This window comes from Oncorhynchus nerka, linkage group LG24 (assembly GCF_034236695.1).
Source record: "Oncorhynchus nerka isolate Pitt River linkage group LG24, Oner_Uvic_2.0, whole genome shotgun sequence".
NCBI lineage: Eukaryota > Metazoa > Chordata > Actinopteri > Salmoniformes > Salmonidae > Oncorhynchus > Oncorhynchus nerka.
In genome coordinates this window covers 55,286,825-55,303,412 of record NC_088419.1, presented here as the reverse complement: position 1 = coordinate 55,303,412, position 16,588 = coordinate 55,286,825, and the positions used below count along the sequence as shown (strand labels likewise).

At 43.4% G+C, this 16,588-nt stretch overlaps 1 protein-coding gene across 1 annotated transcript in view; it reads left to right on the top strand.

Moving 5' to 3' along the window:
• The window catches only part of LOC115108726 (xyloside xylosyltransferase 1), a gene marked incomplete at its 5' end in the record, with an annotated part of 49,356 nt that extends 36,750 nt beyond the window's left edge, over positions 1–12,606 (top strand). The window contains 2 exon segments of the mRNA XM_065008504.1: positions 12,211–12,311; positions 12,314–12,606. Coding sequence (XP_064864576.1) covers positions 12,211–12,311; positions 12,314–12,606 — 394 coding nt within the window.
• Between the last annotated feature and the right edge of the window lie 3,982 nt (positions 12,607–16,588).

Genomic DNA, 16,588 nt, shown 5'->3' with positions numbered 1-16,588 from the left:
GTTTGTGTGCATGCAAAGGGGTTTGTGAATGAATACTGGTTTGTTTGTGTAACTACCTCGGGTGATCTCCGTGCTGAGTGAGAGGGCCGAGAAGGCTCTCTGCTCCTCATCTTGTTTGTTGCTAACAGAAAAGGCATTATGCAGGAGTGCACAGCCATCCTCGTCCTCATTCACAACACGTCCCTCCAATGAAAATGTAATTACTGGAAAACATGTTCTTCCTGTCTCATCCTTAATGTTTTAAAGCCCAGTAGCCCTGCTTACGTAACACCTGGATGTAGAGCCAGACCACTGTGTACCAGAGACAATAACTATAAACCAGTGCACCTGTCTGGTTTACTTACTGGTTGCAGCAAGATCTGGTTTACTTCCACTGCCATAGTCAACTTAAGCTGTGTTTACACAGACAGCCCTATTCTGACATTTGTTCCACGAATTGGTCTTTTGACCAATCACATCGGATCTCTTCACATCAGATTTTTTCAGAGCTGATCTGATAGGTCAAAAGACCAATTCGTGAAAAAAAGATCAGAATTGGGCTGCTTTGTAAAAACAACCTTAGTTTGACAGGGGAAATCTGGAGTAAGAAGACATCCTGGTAAAAACCTATTAGAAAGTAATACTGATTGAGCTCAATTATGGGCCATTTATCAAATTTTATTGGTCACATACACATGGTTAGCAGATATTAATGCGAGTGTAGCGAAATGCTTGTGCTTCTAATTCTGTCAGTTGAGTAATATCTAACAAGTAATCTAACAATTCCACAACAACTACCTAATACACACCAATCTAAAGGGATGGAATAAGAATATGTGCATATTAATATATGGATGAGCGATGGCTGTTTAACAGTCTGATGGCCTTGAGATAGAAGCTGTTTTTCAGTCTCTCGGTCCCAGCTTTGATGCACCTCTACTGACCTCGTCTTCTGGATGGTAGTGGGATGAACAGGCAGTGGCTCGGGTGGTTGTTGTCCTTGATCTTTATGGCCTTCCTGTGACATCGGGTGGTGTAGGTGTCCTGGAGGGCAGGTAGTTTGTCGCCGGTGATGCGTTGTGCAGACCGCACCACCTTCTGGAGAGCCTTGCTTTTGAGGGCTGTGCAGTTGCCGTACCAGGCGGTAATACAGCCGACAGGATGCTCTCAATTGTGCATCTGTAAAAGTTTGTCAAGGTTTTAGGTGACAAGTTGATGTTAAAGAGGCACTGTTGTGCCTTCTTCACCACACTGTCTGTGTCTGTGGGTGGACCAGTTCAGTTTGTCTGTGATGTGTATGCAGAGCAACATAACTTTCCACCTTCTCCACTACTGTCTCGTCAATGTGGATAGGGGGTGCTCCCTTTGCTGTTTCATGAAGTCCACAGTCATCTCTTTTGTTTTGTTGACGTTGAGTGAGAGGTTGTTTTCCTGACAGCACATTCCGAGTGCTCTCACCTCCCCCCTGTAGGCTGTCTCATTGTTTGTAATCAAGCCCACTACTGTTGTGTCGTCTGCAAACCTGATTGAGTTGGAGGTGTGCATGACCACGCAGTCATGGGTGAACAGGGAGTACAAGAGGGGGCTGAGCACGTACCCTTGTGGGGCCCCAGTGTTGAGGATCGGTGAAGTGGAGGTGTTGTTTCCTACCTTCACCACCTGGGGGAGTCCCGTCAATGTCCAGGACCCAATTGCACAGGGCGGCATTGAGACCCAGGGCCTCAAGCTTAATGATGAGCTTGGAGGTGTTGAATGCTGAATGAGCTGTAGTCAATGAACAGCATTCTTATCTCGTGTCATTTCCTGAAAATGTTCTTGACAAACAATGACTACACAGCATCCACTTAACTACCAAGGTCATTGTGAGTGCTATAATCATTAGCTTCTGACTGTTCTTAATACTGTTTTCCTACCTGTAATTCTCGTTGTTTCAGAGAATACACATACTGTAGGCCTATGTGATTTGATGACATAGACTCATGCTTTGTTTGTGGTCGAGGGGTTATTTTTGTACCATGGTGTAATTTCCTTATGAGGGGGTTGGTACATAATTTAATGTGAATGCGTATGAGGTGTAGGCTGATGTTTCCACCGGCCAAGTAGTTTCTTATTACATACCCCTTTGGCCTTTTTCTGGATAAATCAAAATGTTTATTTTTATTTTTAGGGGGGTTCTGTTTTCATGCTTCACGTTGTCAAAGGATAACTGGTTGGGAATATAGCGTGAATGTTTTATTAAAGGTGTGGAAGTTTTCACATGCCAAGTTCCAACTCTTTTTATATTCTTACTATATCCCCATTTCTTTCTCCTTATTGAAACACTCTATGCTATACCTGCACAATCTGCCGAACAGCAATGCAATGCAGAGAACAAGCGTTTTTATTTATTTTTTAAAATCTCTGTAAAAATAGTATACCCCATCTCTGACTCAACATGTTTAATCTGCTCTGTGAGATCTGGTTGTTCCCGTGCTCTGAAAAATGTGGAGGCAAGATTTGAATGAGGAGCGTTACAGATCATCCCTGACGTTCTGTCATGCTACTGTTGTTGAGAGGCTTCACGTCACAGCCTGGTGTCTTCCTGTGAGCTCACAAAGAAACAGCAGACGAGAGCGCCGACAGCGGACTGTTCAGAATCTTGACCTACTTCATGTACCAAGTAGAGTACTATGGTCTCAAAGGCAAAGAATGACAATTCAGCCATTAAGTCCAACACCCAGACCCTTTTGGCCTCATGCGAATTGGTTACATATTCGTTGCCTATACCCCCTCATCTACATGCATCGAGTTCATTTTGATCAAATGTTGAATCCTGGTTTATCTGTTGCTTTCAGATTTTGGGCTGAAAAACAGCAGAGAACTATTTGACATGGAGAAGTGAGTGGTGAAATGTTCTGGTACACTTGTAAGTGTAAACGCGTGTTTTGGCACATTAACCATGCTGTTCCCTTTTGAGTTCCTTCTGGGCTCTTCTGTAAAGCTTTTATTGGAAATAGTTTCATGCATGTTTCGCTCGATTGATGTAGATGGATGGGCCTGAGCAGAGTTTTTTTTTTGGTGTTCAATTCCTGTAAGGGAACATGTTAACTCGACTTTTGTCTACAGTACCAGTCAAAAGTTTGGACACGCCTATTCATTCAAGGGTTTTTCTTTATTTTGATGATTTTCTACGCTGTAGAATAATAGTGAGGACATCACAACTAGGAAATAACACAAATGGAACCAAAAAAGTGTTAAATAAATCGTAATATACTGTAGTTTCTATTTGAGATTATTCAAAGTAGCCATCCTTTGCCTTCATGACAGTGTTGTACATTCTTGGCATTCTCTCAACTAGCTTCACCTGGAATGCTTTTCCAACAGTCTTGAAGGAGTTTCCACATATACTGAGCTTTTGTTGGCTGCTTTTCCTTCACTCTGCAGTCCATCTCATCCCAAACCATCTCAATTGGGTTAAGGGCAGGTGATTTCGGAGGCCAGGTCATCTGATGCAACACTCCATCACTCTCCTTCTTGCTCAAATAGCCCTTACACAGCCTGGAGGTGTGTTGGGTCATTGTCCTGTTGAAAAACAAATGATATTCCCACTAAGTGCAAACCAGATGGGATGGTGTATCGCTGCAGAATGCTGTGGTATCCATGCTGGTTGTGGGCCTTGAATTCTAAATAAATCACTGACAGTGTCACCAGCAAAGCACCCCCACATCACACCACCTCCTCCATGCTTCAAGGTGGGAACCACACATGCAGATATCATCCGTTCACCTACTCTGCATCTCACAAAGACACAGCGGTTGGAACCAAAAATCTCAAATTTGGTCTCTGGGTCTTTCTTTCCTGTGGCGGTCCTCATGAGAGAAAGTTCAATCATAGCGCTTGATGGTTTTTGCTACTTTTACAGTTCTTGACATTTTCCAGATTGACTGAACTTACTTTAAGAAATAAATGATTGCCTGTCGTTTCTCTTTACTTATTTGAGCTGTTCTTGCTATAAAATGGACTTTTACCAAATAGGGCTATCTTCTGTATACCTCTCCTACCTTGTCACAACACAACTGATAGGCTCAAACGCATTAAAAAGCAAAGAAATTCCACAAATTTACTTTTAACAAGGCACACTTGTTAATTGAAATGCATTCCAGGTGACTACCTAATGAAGCTGGTTGGGAGAATGCCACGAGTGTGCAAAGCTTTCAAGGCAAGGGTGGCTACTTTGAGGAATCTCAAATATAAAATGTATTTTGTTTAACACTTTCTTTGCTTACTACATGATTCCATATGTGTTATTTCATAGTTTTTATGTCTTCACTATTATTCTACAATGTAGAAAATAGTACAAATAAAGGAACACTTTTTGTGTAGGTGTGTCCAAACTTTTGACTGGTACTGTATGTCCTTGGACATGAGAACTTTAAAATGAGTCATTTTCACATTGCAATTTCCCTCTTTTATCATCAGAGGATTGGAATTACTTAAGTGGACAGAAGTGCATGTACTGCATACTTGTGGGTGTGTGTTTATGCATGTTACTCTGAGGACATTTTGAGTCAGCCACCAAGATAGAATTTTATCCAACCCTAACCCCACGCTGTACACTCCCCTACGTATGTATTTGGACACTGACGCAAAACATTTTTTACTTGGCTCTATACTCCAGCATTTTGGATTTGAGATCAAATTTCTCCTTGTTTTGTGACCTTTTGTTAGATGTTGATTTACTGTTTAGAAATATAGATCTAGTCCCCCTATTTGAAGATGTCAAGTATTTGGACAAATACCACTTATAGTGTACAAAAGTAGTCAAGTTTAGTATTTGTTCCCATATTCCTAGCACGCAATGACTACATCAAGCTTGTGACTCTGCAAACTGTTTTGCCCAATAGGAAGTGAATGATGACTGGAGTCATTTTCTTTCTGAGTAGATAAGACGTTTTTGAACACTTAAAGTCAACCCTGAGAATTCCATGATTGAGCAAAATCATGAATAATGATGAGTGAGGCTTCCACAAAGCATGCTACCTCTCAACATGACAAAGAGTGGAGGAGATTAGCATTTTTGGGGGTGTGATCTTTGTCCCTCAAACTTCCTTCGCTCATCATCATTCACGATTCATATATTATTATCCATAATCATGGTAGCGTCCACATTCTTGTCCGTGTTTAAACATGTTCTATTCTTACTTACAATAAAAGTGACTCCAAGATGACACAGTACATTACACACCATTTACTTCCTGTTGGACAAAACATTATCCGAAACACAACCAAAACAAGCTGCAAATGCATCCAACACGTTTGTGGAGTCACAAGCTTGATGTAGTCATTGTGTGCAAGGATTGAGACCAAATACAACATTTTAGACTACTTTAATACACAAAGTGAAATTTGTCCAAATACTTATAACATCTTCAAATGGGGGGGACTAGATATACAGTACAAAGTGCTTTCATTCCTAAAGTTTACATTCTGTACTGTCGCCTCATTAAACATTTGATCTCAAATTCAAAATGCTGGAGTAGAGGGCCAAATTTAAAATGTTAGCATCACTGCCCGAATACATATGTAGGAGAGTGTACTTCCCCATCATAGCTCACTCCTCACCTTGACCCTAGCTCAGCAGTCGGTATAGGCCAGTGTTTTCCTCCACTGCAGTCTTAGTGCCGCTTATCCTCCGTCTGTAAGATGGCTTCCTATTCAACGTAAAGCCTGGCCTCAAAACAGCCAATGGGAAAGGCTGTGTCAGTGTTGCCCTAGCCGATTGCAGAGGGTACAAATATGTGGCTGAGTGCACGTAGCACTCTGCCTTACTAAACTTAGGAGAGATGGATGGTTTCCAAGATCTGGATTGAGGCACAACAAGGGCCTTCTCATTAATAAGACGTGAAAACCATCAGGCCAGAACATTTTCACCAAAACACCTACGCTTTCCCTTGTTTTGTTGACACGATGCCCAAAGATAAATGACTCCAAGAAGCATTTTAAAAAGGGACAAACACTGCGTTGGTAGGTTGACATTTGACGCCAGTAGAAAACTCTGAGCTGAAAGATTTTGTTCATGTAATTCGGCTATTAATTGTGATGGTTCACCTTTCGTATTCCGGCTTTTAGATTGTCATCTCATAGTGGAGGACGCTTTGTGCAGCAAAGATTGTTGACAAGGTTATTATGTATTTCAACTTTCTCCAGGCAAAGGTGGTGGCCCTGCAAATTCATCGTCCTCTTTCTTTCAAGCATCACAACTTTGATCCTTTGATTTAAAAGGTTTCAGTCATTGTGTTACTGTGATTACTATTTCTTGCTAGAGCTCACAAGTTAACCTGTTGCACGTTTAAGACAACCCATGGAATGGAGATGCAGTACTGTAACTCGGAAACTCTCAGTTCACAAAATCAGGTAGTGGAGACAAAGCAAAAGGTTAGGCTTTCAGTTCTCCTTGTTTCTTTTAAGTTTTCTTGTTCTTGTGGCTTTTCAAGCTAAAGTCCTGAGTGGAGGTTACACAGATAAAAAGCAGGAGGCGTAACATTGCAGGTGCCTCCCGGGGCTTCAAAGAGCAGGAGTTAATTCCAGGAGGACTTTGAGATGTGGTTGCGATCTCCTGGTTGTTTACCTGGACAGCTTTCAGCTCCAAAGGCCCTCAAGTAGAGGAGGGAGTTTCTCTGAATTGGAGGCACGTGGATAAAAGTCTTCCTTGACACTGCCTGAACATCTCCACAGCAGTCAAGGAGAGTCGGGCAGAGCTTCTCTACTGGGAGACCATTGTTTTCTGACTGTAGACACTGAGTTAACTGCACTATCCTTGAGAATAGGCTCCAATGAATTTCAGTCCACAAAGTCCTCTTTGAGATGGAGAGACAAAGAGAGGGAAGGATGAGTTTTTCACCTTGCCTGTGTTTTGACAGGGCTTTTGCAAACCATCTTCTGAATGGTTGTAGAGCCTTCTGTGGATTTCCTGTGTAACGGATGTGAAACGGCTAGCTAGTTAGCGGTGGTGCACGCAAAATAGTGTTTCAATCGGTGACGTCACTTGCTCTGAGACCTTGAAGTAGTGGTTCCCCTTGCTCTGCAAGGGCCGCGGCTTTTGTGGAGCGATGGGTAACGATGCTTCGTGGTTGACTGTTGTTGATGTGTGCAGAGGGTTCCTGGTTCACGCCCGGGTATGGGCGAGGGGAAGGTCTAAAGTTATACTGTTACACCTGCATGAGCTGCTGCTTGTGAGAGACAGGCCTCCTCGGCAGGTATGTGTTATTCACTCTCGCACGCTGCAAAGGGCTAAGCCTGCAGTGTGTGGAGGGCTAAATGACTCAGTCCTGAGTCCACCCTGAGCTCCCCTAAATCCATCCATACTGCATCTGCCCCTCGGTCACCATAAAGGAGTGCTGTGGTGTCGAAATGGTGGAGAGTCGGAGTCTGGCCCTGAGGGTAACCACAGCTGAGCAAACACACCGTTAGACTACTAGACTTCTGGCCTCACATTCCTCTGTTTGGTTTGGAGTGCAGAGCACCGCACGTTGGAAGCAGGCTACTCCTTTCCTAGAAAATACCCTTCAGATCAGAGCTCTCTGGGGTTAGCCAATTTGTTCTTGTCAATTTGGTCATAGCCTAAATTCATTGAGTGGGTAAAATAATGATTTAACTTATAAGTGGTCTGTCTGTGAAATTAGGACATCCTGTTGTGCTCTATCAAGGTTCTCGTCACTGGGGATATGGAATAACAAACTATCACGTTTCTTAATGCTTTTAAAACAGTTACCTGCACTCCAGATCGCAAAATCAGCCAGTAGATGGTATACTTATCTGGAACATATCCATCTGTCCATATCGCCATGACAAAGTATTTATTTAGTTAAAATGTCCTTAAAGTCCCAATGCAGCTATTTTTGTGTCTCAATATTAAATCATGTCTGGGTTACAATTGAACTAACTTACTGTAATAGTTTTCTATTAAAATGGACCAAATTGTTTTTTTAGCAAAAAACTATTTCTCAAGCAAGAATTTTGATAGGACTGTCTGGGTGGGAAGGGGAAAACTTAAAACTAGCTGTTTTTATCCCCAATTTCATGATATCCAAGTGATAGTTAGTCTTGTCCCATGGCTGCAACTCTCGTACAGACTCGGGAGAGACGAAGGTCGAGAGCCATGCGTCCTCCGAAACACGACCCTGCCAAGCCGCACTGCTTCTTGACACACTGCTCGCTTAAATGAGAAGCCAGCCGCACCAATGTGTCGGAGGAAACACCTTTCAACTGGCGACCGTGTCAGCATGCATGCTCCCAGCCCACCACAGGAGTCGCTAGAGCGTGATGGAACAAGGTCATCCCGGGCCGGCCAAACCTTCTCCTAACTCAGACGATGCTGGGCCAATTGTGCACCTTTCAAACCCAGATCTGTAGTCAGTGCAAAAATATAAATAAAATGGAAGGGTCAATGCAGGGGTAGAAGGGGTAGAAGCTGTTGAGGAGCCTGTTGGTGTCAGACTTGTTGCGCCAGTAGCGCTTGCCGTGAGGAAGCAGAAAGAACTGTCTGTCTGTCTTGGGTGGCTGGATTCTTTAACAATTTACGGCTATCCTTTCACACCGCCTGTGTAGAGGTCCTGGATGGCAGTGAGTTCGGCGCAAGTGATGTACTGTGTTGTCCGCACCACCCTCTATAGTGGTGCGTTGTGGACGGGGGTGTGCTCGCCCCCTCTGTGTGTGCTCGCCCCCTCCTCCACGATCAGCTCCCTTGTTTTACTGATGTTGAGGGAGAGGTTTGTGTCCTGGCACCACACTGCCAGGTCACTGATCACCTTCTTGTTGGCTGTCTTATCGTCGCCGGTGATCAGGCCTTCCACCGTTGTGTCATCAGCAAACTTGATGATGGTGTTGGAGTCATGCATGGCCACACAGTCGTGGGTGAAGAGAGTGTAAAGAAGGGGACCAAGGACACACCCCTGTGACTTCTTGTACATGTTCGTAGCCATAGCCTCGGGGTTGGCTGCGATGCAGCAAACCTTCACTTTGGACCAATGTCACCGATGCATTTCCTAATGAAGTCAGTGAAAGAGGTGGTTAGCTCATCGACGCTATCAGCGGAGTAGCAGAACATATTCCAGTGAGCGCTAGCAAAGCAGTCCTGTAGCATAGCTATAGAGACATGATTTGATTTGCTGAAGCCTTCTATGCATGCTTGTGGGTATAGTAACAATGGTCTAGGACTTTATCGCCCCTAGTGTCAAAGGAGACGTGTTGACGGTGTCTTGACGTGGAATTAAAATCACAGGCAACAAGGAAAGCATCCTCCGGGTGCATGGTTTCCTGCTTGTTCATAGCCTCGTACAGTTTGTTAAGTGCCAGCTTGTTGTTTTTCTTGTCCTTAGGTGGAAAATATACAGCAGTCACAATAACAGCTGAAAACTCTCTCGATAGGTATTTGGGTCTGCATTTGACTATCAGGTATTCCAAAACGGGTGAACAATAGGTTGAGACTTCCACTGCGCTACAGTGCAGATGCACCATTTGCTGTTGATAAAGAGGCCTACCCCCCCCCCTCTCGATTATCCTGAATCCAATTTCCTGTCTGCAAGGTGAATGGAGAAGCCATCGAGTTGGATAGCCATGGGGGGTATCTTGTCCAAAAGCCATGTTTCGGAAAAACAGAGAATGGTGAAGTTATGAGGTTCCCGTTGAGGACATATCCACAATAGGAGGTCATCCATCTTTATTATCAAGCCAATAGAATGGAGGGAAGAGGTGGCAAGTTTTCCCTTTGCCTTACTCTCGCCAAGACTTCCCCTCTCCTGACTCAGTTTCATCAGCTGTTGTACAATATGATACGAAACACAGGAACAACAGAATGTTGACTGCACTGGGCCTTTAAGGGGGGGGGGGTGTAACTATATGTAACATATTGATTTGCAGTAGTATACGCATCAAAAGTAGGCTTGGCAGGTATACCGTATACCGGGTATTTGGAAATAGCCAGGGGAAGATTTTTTAAATAAATTGTTATATTTGTAGCTACTTTTTAAGTAGATGCCTGCAGTCATCTTGCGCAATACGTTATAATATAAACCAGATCGCATTCTAAATTTCACTGGTCACATTATTTTACATTGAAGCTTAGCGTAGTTCCTCAGAACAGCTGAGCCAGTCACATCTTTGTTTGTAAGTAGCACAATGCGAGAAGGCGGGAGCAGGTGAGTCCAGCTGGGTGGCATTGCCATGCTGAAACAGGAAAGGGCCTTCCCCAAACTGTTGCCACAAAGTTGGAAGCACAGAATCGTATAGACTGTCATTGTATGCTGTAGCGTTAAGATTTCCCTTCACTGGAACTAAGTGGCCTGAACCATGAAAAACAGCCCCAGACCATTATTTGTCATCCACCTAATTTTACAGTTGGCACTAAGCATTGGGGCAGGTAGCGTTCTCCTGGTATCCGCCAAACCCAGATTCGGCCATTGGATGGTCAGATGGTGAAGCATGATTCATCCCTCCAGAGAACTTTTTTTAATTTTTTTTGTATTTAACCTTTATTTAACTAGGCAATTCAGTTAAGGACAAATTCTTACTTACAATGACAGCCTACCACAAAGGGCAAAAGGCCTCCTGCGGGGATGGGGGCTGGGATTAAAAATTAAAAATAGAGGACAAAACACAATTCACAAAAAGAGAGACAACGCTACATAAAGAGTGACCTAAGGCAGCAACACATGACAACAGAGGAGGTAGCAGCACAAAACATGGCACAAACATTATTGGGCACAGACAGCAGCACAAAGGGCAAGAAGATAGAGACAATACATCACGCGAAGCAGCCACAACTGTCAGTAAGAGTGTCCATGATTGAGTCTTTGAATGAAGAGACTGAGATAAAACTGTCCAGTTTGAATGATTTGTTTCAGCTCGTTCCAGTCGCTAGCTGCAGTGAACTGAAAAGAAGAGTGACACAGGGATGTGTGTGCTTTGGGGACCTTTAACAGAATGTGACTGGCAGAACAGGTGTTGTATGTGAGGATGAGGTCTGTCGAGTCCAATGGCTCCAGAGTCCAATGGCGGTGAGCTTTACACCCCTCCAGCCAACATTAGGCATAGTGATTTTAGTCCAATTTGCGGCTGCTCGGCCATGGAAACCCATTTCTTTAAGTTCTCAACGAACAGTTATTGTGCTGACATTGCTTCCAGAGGAAGTTTGGAACTCTGTAGTGATTTTTACAACCGAGGACACGCTATTTTTACGCGCTACGTGCGTAAGATGTTTCCACTTCACAATAACATAACTTAGTTGACCAGGGCAGCTCTAGCAGGGCAGATATTTGACAAACTGACTTGTTGGAAAGGTGGCATCCAATGAAAGTCACTGAGCTCTTCAATAAGGCCATTCTACTGCCAATGTTTGTTCATGGAGATTGCATGGCTTTGTGCTCATTCTCATTCACCTGTCAGCCACAGGTTTGGCTCAAATAGCCGAATCCATTAATTTGAAGGGGTGTCCACATATTATTGTGTATATAGTGCACATTTATTTTATTAAAACTTTGATTTAATGCCATCTAACCAGTTATCAAAGAATGTTCTCTAGATATCCTAACCCGGAAAGCTATCCAGCCAGCTAACATGAGTTATTTTAGCATGCTAGCTAGCCTAGGCCCTAGCCAACCACCACGGTCGGCATAAGCACCAAGCCAGAGCCCGTCAACTCGAGACTAGCCAGCACCGGCAGGAACCCACAGAACAAAACTTAAACAAAACCCTTGCCAGCAGATCAAAAGCAAAGAGAGAGCGGAGACTTACAGATTGATGGCTGAGCCCCATCCGAGAGAGTGGAGAGGACCTTGTAGTTTTGATAGCCAGCGAACAAGGAGGAACTTCAATGGGCAGGGGGAGAATCAGTGAGGGTAATCAAAGAGCGAGAGAGGTAATTCCAGGGGTAATAATCCAGAACCTGCACAGGGGACTAAGGGAACAGTCAACAAGACTTTACTCCCTCAAAACCATATATCTTTGTGGAGACGGAGGTCCATAAGTTTTAATATTTTAATTGACTTAAAGTGCAGGTGCAATTGTGCCAAACTTTTTGCTCCCAATTTGCCATCAGTTCCATCTCCTGGTCTCCCACACAACAAAGAAAGTACATATTCTCTACACTACCTCTCAATCTACCTCTACATTGCTTTATCTACCTTGTTCTAAACATCCTGCTTTACTGAACAACCAATGGTTATTTCTCTAAACCTTCCTTTGTGTCCCCTTCAGACACACCTTCTGGCAGTATCGTAAAGAGAACCCTCAGTCCCGTGTGGGTGAGCCTCCTGCGGAAGGCTTGCCGGGCTTCAACAGTGGCGTGATGCTGCTGGACCTGGTGTCATATGGACCTCGGCCCGCTACAACTAGCTCCTGGAGCCCAGAAACGTGTCCCTGCTGGCTGACCAGTACCACTTCAGGGGTCACCTGGGCGACCAGGACTTCTTCACCATGATCAGCATGGAACACCCAGGGTTGTTCCATTCACTGGCTTGCGGCTGGAACCGCCAACTGTGCACCTGGTGGAGGGAGCACGGATACGGGGACGTGTTCCAGCTCTACTACCACTGTGACGGGCCGGTGTATATCTACCATGGAAACTGTAATACGCCCATACCCGATGACTGAGTTGGGACCTCATAAGGTGTTTTCCAAAATGGTGGGCCTGGACCAACTGGTGGGTTGTGGTGAACTCATTGTAAGTCTTGGCTCAAGACTTGGTTCTGGAGAGAAATAATATATTTTCTACACAACTTCTGGGTCACAACAAAACTCCAAAAAGGCTTTAGTTTGGCATCAAACGTTTTGGAACCAGAACCACTTTGGTACTGTGCCACTGCTACTGTAAACGCCATTCCCACTCCAGCCCCGTGCTGGGCTGGTTTGCAATACAGATAGTACAGGGGCGTCTCACTCACTCCACTAATGTCAAGTGGTTAGCTAATAATGAATGTGGACCATTAATCCTTTAAGCGTCAATCTAAGTAACATAATAAAATCAGAGAAATGTTTTTTTTGCATGTGCTGCGTCTCTATCCACCGCATCTGTCTATGTTGGCCTTCCTTATCTGCGGTGGAAGGTGGCCGAGCTACAGCGGTGTTTGTCAGACCATAAGACATCCTGAAAATCGGTTTTCTCACGAAAAAGTCTGTAGTGCCTAGAAACTAATATGTTTTACTCTACGACCCCCACAAGTGTCACAGGACTTATCTGAAGGTAACTCATACAAATGAATGGAAGTATGGAGGTAGTTTTGTGCCAATAAAAGTACGGGCTTAAATGTGTCCAAAATAAACAAATATTTCCTGAGTTTTATATCTTATATCTCCTAGATATAGGACAGACACTTCTAAACCTTATTTTTTTACTGTATTCTTTTGCCATTTATGAATGTTATTCGATGCGTTTCTTTTTTAAATTCTTTTTTTATATTTTATTTTTGCATTTTCCAATTAAGAACATTCAAAACAAAAGTGAAAAGATATTAGACAACGATAGGACAAAGTGACAGTAACAGACGAGTGTAACAAACAAAAAAATATATATTATAATTATATATACAAACATACAATAAGAAAAAAATAATAACGAGACATTGGATCACCACCTGTAGGCTACATATTATACATTACGTGTGAAACATTATGTGAGGATTATATATAGATTCAATCAATGAGATGTGGGGGGAGATTCTCCATATAGTCAATAAAAGGTTGCCAAATTCTGTAAAATGTCTTAACTTATTCCTCAAGCAGTAAGTGATTTTCTCCAAAGGGATACAACTATTAACTTCCGATAGCCACATTGCAACTGGCAGGGAGGAATCCAATTTCGATTTCTTGGCAATGCATTTCTTGGCAATCGCTAGCAATATTTCTGTTAGCTTTATAGTATGGCTTTGCCTAAGATTGGTGTTAGTAAAGTTACCCAGTAGACAGACCTCCGGGTCTAAAGGGAATGCAACCCCGTGAATTGAGGATATGGTATCGCATACCCCCTGCCAGAAACCGTGTAGTTTTGAACATTGCCAAGTGGAATGGAGGAATGTTCCTTCATCTGAGCCACATCTAAAACATAGGGAGGAGATATCTGGGTTGAACTTGTGCAGTCTAGATGGGGTGATATAGAGCTGATGGAGGAAATTAAACTGGATCGGTCTGTATCTGGAGTTCAATGTGGATGTAACACCATCCCTGCATAGGTCACTCCATAGATCCTCATCAAGATCAACACCCAGATCTTTTTCCCATCTAAGTCAGGGTTTATCTAGCCCAGGCAGTGTTAGTCCTGACATAAGAGCATCGTATACACGGGAAATGGTCTTGAACAGTGGTTGGTCTGCGTGGCAGAGTTGTTCAATAGGTGCCATCTTAGGTAGGTTCCATTGTCCCTTGAGAGTCACCCTACTAAAGTTTCGTAGTTGTAGGTAGCTAAAGAAGTCCCTGTTAGGCAAGTGGTATTTCTGTTTAAGCTGATCAAAAGACATAAGAACTCCCTCCTCGTAACAATGTTCCAGAAGAGTGATCCCCTTATCAGACCATGGTCTAAAGTTACTATTCTGGAAAAACATAGGGATCAATCTATTGTTCCATAAAGGGGTTTTAGGGGAAAGGAATCCCCCTCGTCCGAACAGCGCATGCAGTTTGCACCATGCCAGGACAGAATGTATGATTAAAGGGTTGTCTGTGATGGTTTTTATAGATTTTCTGTCCCATTTGTAAAACAATTCTGCCCCAGTGTCATCATTTACCTCAAGCTTTTCAATGTTCAACCATGAGGGAGAGGGACCATTGTCAAACCTCTGAGCCAGAAACCTAGACTGTGCAGCCCAGTAGTACATTCTAAAATTGGGGAGGTTTAAGCCCCCTTGACTGTAATCAAGGGTCAGTTTATCCAGGCCAACCCTAGGGGTTTTGCCGTGCCAGATAAACCGTCTGGTCAGCTTGTCGAGAGAGGAAAAAAATGCTGCGGGAACAGGGATAGGGAGAGATTGAAACAGATATAGAAATCTGGGCAGGACATTCATTTTAATTACATTGATTCTACCCAGTAGAGTGAGAGGTAAGTCCATCCATTTACAAAGGTCAACCTCCACCTTTTGCAACAAACTGGCTAGATTGAGTTTATAGAGGTTGTTCAGATTACCATCCACCATTATGCCCAAATATGTGAAGCCCATAGGCGACCATCTAAAAGGAAACTTGTGCTTGATGATATGATGGTCAAAGACAGACGGTAAGATTTCGCTTTTATCAAAATTGACCTTATATCCAGAGAAAGAACTATAACACTGTAGTAGGATCTGCAAGTGAGAGAGGGAGTGTTCTGGGTTTGTTAGAAATAAAATAAGGTTGTCCGCAAAGAGTGATAATTTATGGGTATGGGGGCCCACCTCAAAGCCATGTATATCAGGGCACGTTCTAATAGCCTCAGCCAACGGTTCGATGGCGAGGGCAAAGAGGTGGGGGTTAATTGGGCAACCTTGTCTGTTCCCCCTATAAAGAGGGAAAGAGGAGGAAGTAATCCCATTGGTAGCAATCCTAGCTTTAGGAGAATTGTAGAGTGATTTTATCAAATTTACAAACACGGTACCAAAACCAAACTTTTCCAAGACGCGAAAGAGGTATGGCCATTCAACCCTATCAAAGGCCTTTTCAGCATCGAGGGAGACTGCGACACTAGGTATTTTGTTTTTGTTAGCAAGGTGAATTATATCAAAGAACCTTCTGAGATTATTGGAGGACAATCTATTAATTATGAAGCCAGTCTGATCTGGGTTGACCAACAGGGGAAGACATGACACCAGTCTCTTAGATAGCATCTTGGTGACCAGTTTACAATCTGTGTTAAGGAGAGAGATTGGTCTATAGGAGGCGCACTTTAGCGGGACTGCCTGAGAGAAGGACTCTGGAAAGCAGTTGTCTTCTCTGGCTTTTTTAAGTACCTCCATAAGATAGGGGACCAACAGCTCCCTAAATTCTTTATAGAACTCTGGAGGGAAGCCATCCTCCCCAGGAGATTTATTAGAAGGTAAGGATTTAATGACCTCCAACAATTCAGGAACTGAGAAGTGTTCACTCAGGCGCTCGCTGTCCTCCCCTGACAGGCATGGGAGGTTGAGAGAGGAGAGAAAGGAGTCGATCTCTGATAGATCATCGCTTGATTGGGAAGTGTAGAGGTCTTCATAGTATTTCTTAAAAGTATTATTAATTTCAGTAGGGTCCAAAGATATCTCATTAGTAAGAGTTTCTATGGCATTAATTGTCCTCTTACTTTCCTCTGCTTTCAGTTGCCATGCCAATACTTTGTGAGCTTTCTCTCCAAGCTCATAATAACGCTGTTTTGATTTAGTGATGGCCCTCTCAGCTTGATATGTGTTCAGAATATTATATTTAATTTTTTTATTTACCAAAAGCCTGTATAGATCTTTAGTCGGGCCTCTTTGATAGGTTTTCTCTAGCTCTGAGATTTCAGATTCAAGGGCACTCAGTTCCGCACTGTGTTTTCTCTTCAGCCCTTTAGTATAGGAAATAATCTGTCCCCTCAGATAGGCCTTCAATGTGTCCCAAAGAATGAAGCTGTCAGGAGCAGAGGGTTTGTTTGTCAAAG